Below are 8979 nucleotides of genomic sequence, written 5' to 3' on the forward strand. Positions count from 1 at the left end.
GTTTTTCTCGCAAACTGGAGACAGAACTTGGGGGCCTTGCGGGTGTCATGACCGTTGTCACGCCCGCTCCTGACTACTCTGACCCACGAAAACTCACCCCCTCGACCGCATGCGTTCCTGCCCGGTGTCAGCTGCCGGCATTCATATCGTTGTAGAGCGGCCGCTCCGCATTGACGTCGGCCCAAAGGGGACACGTTATCTCACCGACGCCGGCATTCGGAGTAGCGCGAGCTCCTCCTCAAGCCGCACCGGCTGGCGGAGGGTCAAATCTACTGTGAGCGCGCAAGCGAGGAGGCCGTGGTGGCCATGGTCGCGGCAAACCCGAACTTCATTGTGGAGCAGCAGCCGCTCTACAAGGCCGCACGTGCTCAACGTGCCACTCGCAATGAAGTGTCGGCGCAGCCGGGCGCGTAAGTTGTTGCACAAGCGCTAGCAGCGTTAGCGGCCGAGGAAGAAAACGTCTTCAGCTACGCGTCTTATGCGCCGCCGTCCAACTTTCCGGGGCGCATGTGGCAGGTGGACAGCGGCACACCATCCACGTCCATCATCGACCTCACGTCCATCGGCACCGGCGACGGACAGGTTGCGTTCTCCTCCGAGGATGAGGATGGCAAGGGAGGCGGCGAGATATGGTGTACCAAGTTCGCCAGTCCGTCTCCCTTGTTCTAATGTTCCTCACAGAAGACCGCATCTTCACTTCACGGGTCTTAAACCTCGCCACCGCTCATGGAGATGGCAGATGAAGGGCGTGGTCACCGATGCAAAAATACAAAGGATGTGGACAACGACCGCCACCGTAGGATAGGTTTAGGGTCTAGTTTCTTCTTTTTGTCCTAAATGTAATGAAAATCCGTCGTATTTGCATGAATCTTGTCGGGTTTACACGAAGATCCCCCGTGTTTGCATAAATTTCACCCAGTTAATTCAAACAGTGGATGAAATGTATGCAGGCAGCACTGGATGGCCACCTCCCACATCAGCGTCTGAGGACTGTCCCCCTCTGTCCACAGACGGATGCCAGAGTATATTTCTGGGTCCGTGTTGGAGATTCTCCTATATTATTTAATTAAAATCCGCTAAATAAATGAAAAAAACATGCATGAACAATTGCATAAAATTAAATGGTGTAGGAGTTAGACATGGGTTAGGTAAATCTCATCTTATCTAAATGAGGACTAACCTCGCCCCGCATCTACCGGAGGCGAGCACTGTGAGCAAAGATCGTTGTCACCTCTTCATCTCCATCTCAGGAGGACAACTTTGTTGAAACCTTGAACTTGAAGCTTGTAAAAGCAGCAGCCGAAAAGTCATCGATGTAGACCAGAAGACCTACAGACACAACCTATACAGAATGTCGAAGAGGGACTGTAAAACATCCCATGTACGGTCAGATAGTTGGGAACACAAATATCTCATGTTCCCCGACGAGGACGGGGTTGGGCAACCTTCGTCTGTCAGGATTGGAGCTGGAGGACATAATCACACTGTCCTCCATAGGGCAAGACCCAAAGAACCAGATCTATGGATAGTTCATCTTCCACATGCCATCCGACGAACAAAAGACATCAGAATGAGGGCAGAGCGGGGAGAACTTATTCCATGCCAATGACGACTCCATCGTCTCGACACTGTTGAACGGAGACAACCCAAAATTTATTCCTATACCTACCACCACCAAACAAAACCCTTGGGTCCCTGCCCCCTCTCAACACCAGAGCGGCAGATGGAGTTAGAGGGAGCCTGCTGTTACGTCGGGGAGTGGCGTAGACCATTTGCCACCTCATGTCGCCAAGTTCGAAGAGTAATTCATGGCTTCTTCAGTTCAAACGTGTCCCGTTGTCATTTTAGAGGATTTAAAACATGAACAGTTTTTTTCTATAGTGGTAGTTTGATTTTAGAAATGTGATCCGTGGGGAATGAGCCCCATGGTGCCATATCTCTCAAATTTTTAATATAATTAACGATAAGCTTTTACTATTATTTTCACTGTGAAGAGATTTTGAAACTAAGAGTAAGTACAATAAAGTAACGTGAACGGGCTATAAGAGATGTCACATCAGATTTATGCGTAGTTTGGGGAGAAAGGAAAAAAGAAAGAAGAAAAGCGGACTTCAAACTTACAATCGGTTGTACCACAAGCACCAACAATATTTGTGGGAGAAAAAAGTGCGCCATATATTAATGGTATAGCATAGTAGTAAAAAAAATTGCGGGAGATATAACATACTAGTATGGCTAACCATTGTATTAGGGCATCCACAATGTGTGTATTTGCTGCCTCTAAGGCTGCCTCTAGATGTATAAAGGTTGCCTCTATACATTGCATTCCCAGCCTCTAAGAAAAAAAGGCTTAGAGACGCCTCCAATCTTAGCGCCCTTCTCCAACTCTCCTTGCCGAATAAAATATTCCAGTGTCCCCACTTGTCAGCCACTTTATTTGTATGTGGAAGCCATGGGTTGCTAGGTAAAGGCAACATATAATATTCAGTTATAGGTACAGGTCTGGCACTAGAACAAGAGGCAACACATTGCGTGATTTTCATCTAGGATTAGAGGCAGGACCATGGGTCCCAGTTTAGAGACAACCTTGCCTCTAGACACCGTGGATGCTCTTAGTGGGCTATTAGATTGGCTATAAATAATGTGGCAACTTCATATAGCCGAATATTGACTGTGCTATTAATCATGCTCTAAGTTACATGTCAATATGTTTTGAAAACAAAATCACCAGAAGTTACGTGATTAATTTCACTTAATCACAAGATTTATATACGCTTAGTTACCTTGGACCTTTTATTCAAGGTTTTCACTTTTTATAATTTCTCCCAAGAATTCACTTTGCCCTCAAGAGGAACTTTTTTATCTAGTCAAACATTTGATATAATTCTTTTGGCTTACATATGATTTGTTAAATATTTTGGTGCTAATTCATGCAGTTTTACTATCCTATAGATGCTGTATTACTGTTTTTTTTTTCTACGAATCAAAGGGGCAATAGAGGTAGAAAGCTGAAGCTGTTGTTTTTTAAGCAAACTCACCGCCTGCCGATTCTTACGGTAGGGGACAACCAACAAGACAAAAACTACTTGTTCTCACAGTAATCGACAACCAACAAGACAAAAATCGTTTACATGGAGTAAAACAGATAAAGTTTTGTATTTGTGAAGATTTTCTTTTTTTTCTTTTTTTTGCGGGTTCAATAGTAACCGTTGAGGTTTGTATTACTACACAAAATACCTTTTGTGCGACTTTAGGATTAGAAAATGTGTAACTAACTAGTTAACGTGCGGAGAATCGAGACCTGTTTACGGAGGTATGTACATGATTGGAGGCTATGGCAAGGGATACTTTTATCCAACATCGGTGGCAGTATGGTCTTAGGATTGACCCCGCTCCGATTTAGGCATTATACAGACTCTACATGTCTCTTTGTATTTCGTTTTTTTATTTTTCGTTTGTGTGAGAGGACATTATTTGGCTGTGTGCATCTTGTTATACATAGGCCGGGTGTAATTCTTAAATCTTTTAAGTAATAAAGCGCCCCTTTTCGAAAAAAGTTGCTGATTAACTAGTTCCATATTTTGAAGGCCTAAATTGCACATAATTTTGTGCTATTTTAGCTTTGAAAATGTCCAATTGGTACTTGCACGCTCTAATATCTTGTTGCACTTTTGTGCAATTAGTTTTAAATCTTTGGCTTTTGTGTGTGGATATTTTGAAGCATGAAATGGCGTATAAATGTTTTGTGTAATTTTGGTTGTTAGAAAATATGCAATTGGCTACATGCACATATTTGATGTATAAACTTATACATTTTCCTGTGATTCCGTATTTATATATAACAAATAATTTTTTGTGTGGTCCGTTAAATCCATGGTATCTCTATTTATAATATGTCCATATCAGCGTAATGAAATATCATAGGCCCGTGGGGACTTGTGAGCTGTGGGCCATGAAAGAACAGACAACCGGCCGCCGTCAGCATGTGGGAGGCGGTGACACGCGGTGATTTGTAATTCTAACATTGTCTTGCCGGCCGACATTATCGTTTTCGAAAGGCGATCTCGCCTCTAGTCGCCAAGGAATTTTCTTCCACAGTCGTTCTCCGGCGGCTCCCCTCGCCCGACAGCCTCGGTCGTTTGTCGTCGGATCCATGCACATGGATCGTTAGGCCTTGGTAGCTTAGATTTGGGGTTGTTCATCGTCTTGGCTTCGGCGTTGGCGATGGTAGCTTTGAATAAAGGATCTTCAAATCCTTCCCGACGATGCGTTCCGCGTTGTGGTTGGATTTGGAATCATTCTGTTCAAGTAAGGATGGCGTGGCGGCGACATCGTGCTGATGGACTTGTGTCCTCGGGCTCTACCAAACATCGTTTGCTTTCAGCGCCAGTGCAGAGCTTGGGAGATAGTACAGGAGCGGATGCAGATTGTGGTCTGCATCGGCGGCACATGGAAAATGGTGGGTCGTGTGCTGGGTTATGGTCTGTAGCAAGCAGATACGGTTTTCTCTTTCGTCGTCTTTGTCATGCGGGGTGCCAGATTTGAAGTTTGATGGCATGTTTGGGGTGTTGCCCCGGTCTGATTTTTTCAATGGCAATAGCTTCACCTTTGATGAGCCACCTTGGAGGTCCACAAAGCTGCATATAAGCGATGGAGCCGAGTCGAGCTTGAGTGAGGAGGGGAATCATCATCTTTTCTTTGCTTGTTGTTGTGGTGATGCCAGAGGAAGGTGACGGGCTATGGTATCAAGCTCACGGGATTCTTTGATCTTGATTTTATTTCTCTTTATTGGTTGTTGTTTTTTTGTAAAAAAGCTATCATTCTGTTGTCTTTTCAGTTTTATCAAATCAATGTCTAGGTGATTTATGCTATTATCATGCAAAAAAGAAGTATCGGAGGCCCGAGAGAGAACGGGCTTCAGTTTGCACATGGGTGGACAACAAACTGACTGCTGTGTTCAACGAAGAGGCACTGCACCATTATCTACGATGAATTTATGTTGCTAGGGCGTAAGTTTTTTTCTTTTCATTTGAAAAAGAGGTTTTATGTTTTTTTGTGAATAGTGCGCGTTAGGGCATATGCAACGCCATGCCGTAAAGTGTACACACCGATGCGTTCCAACATCTTTTGCCACCCCAACACAGTGCCACATATGTGTGCGGATGTGTCGACACGTATGATTTCCCGCAAACCAGAACCAAAGCTGGGCAGATTTGCGGACGTCTGGACTTGTGCCATGTATGCGGCCAACAACATGGTCCCATCAAAGCCTTCCCTCGCTCAAACCATTGCCGAAGCTTAGACCGTACATTGATGCCGGTCAGCTGCTCTAGAGCAGAAGTGACTCGTCCACTTTGACGTCGGAGCAATGTGACTGGATGGGAGGGCAGCGTCGCATCAATGTGGACGTGGCGACTGAAATGCCTACTCTGCTTGTTGCGCAAGCAGCGTCGATTCGTGTGGCTGGCCTATTTAAGCAGGATTCTGGCGCCCTTCTTGCCGCATCTCGTGTCCTCTTCGCAAACCCTCTTTGCTCCTCTTCACATACAGTCTGATCATCTCCGGCGCCAATGGATGTCAGTCGGGTGTGGATGGTTATTGGCAATGGTGGGTGGGGGGTGATCTCCATCTGAAGGTGGCGCCGCGACACACACTCCCCTTCTCCTTTGTGCCGTCCAAGGATGAGGTCATGATCTCCTCGAATGATGAGGAGGAGCAGCCAGCTCCCCACCTCGCCGGGGCCCCTACGACAGCCGATGGTTTCAAGCAACAGTTGGAGGTCCGGTTTGAGTGGTTCCTCCATGACCACGGCCCGGCGCCATCTTTGCCGCCTCATCACCGTGTCAAACATGAAGTGAAGAAGGAGCGGCTCTCCCCACGCACTGTCGTGGCATCTAAATCGGACGCCACGTAAAGGAGGAGTTATTGTCGCTGCTATGGCTGACTGGCGTGGTGCGATAAGGAGAGGGCACCACAATAGCCGCGCCATCAGTACCTAGTCGTTATGAAGAAGGAGCCCCCTCAGACGCTCACGTACGCGTGCAGGCGGCTCATCATTACCTTGAACGCGGCAACGGCGACAACACGTCATCGCACAACTCCCTGGCATCGGTCTAGCCGGCGACGTGGGAGGCGGAGTAGTGGGAGCGACGCAACTTGTCGCGTTCACGACGTCGGACTAGGTCCTCACGGACCCGCGCTCGCGGAGACCTTAGCCATCGACCAATCCAAGATCACCGCAGAGATGTACGCGTGTTGCTGGCACCGCCTCAGCGATCTACTTGTCAAGATCGGCATCACCGAGTGGCTGCACGCCGTTGCCCTCGTTGCCGGCGAAGATAGGGGGAGAGGCGGGCGGACCGGGGTGGTGTCGGCAGCCGATGGGACACGGCACTTGATGGCGGAGGAAGCCAAGCAGCTGCGCCACGATAGGTCATGGCCTCTACACACGCTTCCGCTGTTAGGACAACGAAGACGCCGCCTCCGACAAGCATTTGGATCGACGTCTCTGACGCTTATAGGCACCGCCATCGTCAACGATCTCATGACCCAAGCCCTTGGCCGGCTTGTCGAAGAGACCCACTGCCGACGCCAATTACCTCACCGCGGAGAAGACACGGACTGCCGTCGGTAGATCTAGAACCCAAATCGAGGATCTTCGATAGGACGCCCAGGGCCAGCCGAAGCTGCTGCCAAGAGGGCCACTGATGATCGCGATGCGACCATGCCGCACCACCGAGGACCAAGGGTGTGCCCCCTTGCCGGGCCACCACCCCGAGGAGCCTCAGTGGCTACTCCGCCAAAACAGGGGAAATCATACGATGCGCTGCAGGGCTATCGCCTGACTGAAAAGAAGAGGCGACCACCGCTTCGGTCTAGAATCTCCCGGGGAAGAGTGGCTCCTTCATTCCTGCCAAAATTTTTCCTCCACCGCACCTTTCCTTTTCCTTGATCAATCTATAACATGCACTGCTTCAGGTGTTGATCTGATCCGGCAAATCGATGCAAAATCCCAAACAGGGTTAGCTCGGCTTGGAGCGAGGTCAAGGCTCCGCCATCCAAATCATCTGCTCTGATACCAGTTATGACGAATCCGGGGACTCGATTGGGATTGCACTAGGGAAAAGGGGATGAGATCACGGAGAAGGAGCGAGTGAGGAGAGCTTTATTTGCAGCAGAGGAAAGATTAGGTTCAGAGTACAGGATGAGGTTCAGGAAGTACACACACAACACATGCCTCACTCGCCAACGCAGGCGCTGTCATCCACTCTGACTTGGCTCGGTGACTTGTCTCATGTGCTCCAATTGGTCCAGCTAGTCCACCGTGGCACCACCAGTTGGTGCAGGTGTGACACGCCGTCCATAACACGGCCCTTGTGTGGCCACATCTTCAGGCGACAGCGAGGAGGTGAAGGAGAGGAAGGGCCGGCGGTGGTGGACGGCTAGGGACAGGGTTTCCCCATGTCGCTCTGGGAGTGACACGGGGCCATGTTCTGAAATTCATTCTTGTCCTGTAGTCTTCTCATTACTCTGATGCATTTTGCGACAAAATTATATCGATAACTTTTACGGTTGCAATTCATTGCATGCTGACACGAACACTTTGGTGGGCCAAATGGCAGAAGTTTGTTGCTATTCACGGCGTGGAGGTGCAGGCGCTGACGATGAATTCATTCTCGTCCAACGGATTGTTCCGGTGCCGCAAGAGAAGCAATTATGACGCTCTGTCTTACAATGAGCTTGACATGGTCAACGACCTTGGTGACGACAGTGCCATGAGCAACATCAACGGTATGTACAGGGCAACGTACCGAGTTCAGCCGCATGACACATCGAGGGCGGTGGTCGTGAAGAAGCTGCAGAACGAGAGTGGAACCGTGGACGCCAGTCTTGACGACCGATGCCAGAAAGAGGTGAACTTGCTGGGCAGCATTTGCCACGGCAACATCATCAGTCTTGCAGATTGCATTCGAAGGGACGACTCCATCCTGCTCGTGTATGCCCACGGGGAGAACGGCAGCCTCCACCAGTGGCTGCACCCCGTGGCCGAGGGGGGCCGGCAGCGCCCCCCGCTGGACTGGCCGACGAGGCGGGCCATCGCCGTAGGCATCGCCCGAGCGGTCTGCTACCTGCACCACGGACGCAACAACACCGTCGTGCATCACAACATCAACTCCACCAACATCTTGCTAGACAGTGATCGCAACCCCAAGCTCGCGGGTTTTGATCTTGCACGGATCAGCCTTGCCGGGCCTGACCAACCAGTGCCGGTTTCGGAGCTCACCGCCGGCAACATATTCGGGTACACGGCTCCAGGTGAGAGACTTGGACGGCTCAACTGTACTAGTAGTACTGCCACAATTTAACTGTCTGGATCAATTTAATTGACGCAGAATATGCGACCGTGGTGACCGCGAAGGTCGACGTGTATAGCATCGGCGTGCTGCTACTTGAGCTCGTCACCGGGCGGGTGGCCAACGAAGCGGGTGTGGACGGCCACTTGGCAACCTGGGCATGGAGACATTGCAACCGCCTGATGGAGAACGCTGGATATTTCAGCGACGTCGTTGACATGGGTATCCCGAATCGAGTGCGGTACCACAAGGAAATGGCGGCCATGTTCAGGCTGGGCGTGGATTGCACGGCCAAGGACCCGCGGGAGAGGCCAGCCATGCCCAAGGTCCTCTGCCGCCTCCGCAATCGTGGCCGCTGATTCGGTCTCACTGTATATTCCCTCCGTTCTTAGATATCTATAGATTTCAATATGAACTACATACGGAGCAAAATGAATGAATCTAGACTTTAAACCATGTCTATATACATCCGTATGTATCCATATTGAAATCTCTAGAAAAACGTAAATTTAGGAACGAAGGGAGTACATCAATATATCTACTCTTAAGCGGAAGGGCCCACTATATTATTGCTTGTTGTGTCGACATTGTTACAGTTGAAATTTTTGTGTACGAACACAAGTCC

General features: G+C 49.3%; 1 protein-coding gene across 1 annotated transcript; it reads left to right on the forward strand.

Annotated features, from left to right (window-relative positions):
* The first annotated feature begins 7586 nt into the window (after positions 1–7586).
* LOC123158065 (LRR receptor-like serine/threonine-protein kinase HSL2) lies at positions 7587–8713 on the forward strand. The gene is made up of 2 exons (XM_044576201.1): positions 7587–8316; positions 8394–8713. The coding sequence occupies exons 1-2, from the start codon at positions 7587–7589 to the stop codon at positions 8711–8713; spliced, it is 1050 nt and encodes a 349-aa protein (XP_044432136.1).
* Positions 8714–8979: the final 266 nt, after the last annotated feature.

The sequence above is a fragment of the Triticum aestivum genome, chromosome 7B (assembly GCF_018294505.1).
Source record: "Triticum aestivum cultivar Chinese Spring chromosome 7B, IWGSC CS RefSeq v2.1, whole genome shotgun sequence".
NCBI classification, from domain to species: domain Eukaryota; kingdom Viridiplantae; phylum Streptophyta; class Magnoliopsida; order Poales; family Poaceae; genus Triticum; species Triticum aestivum.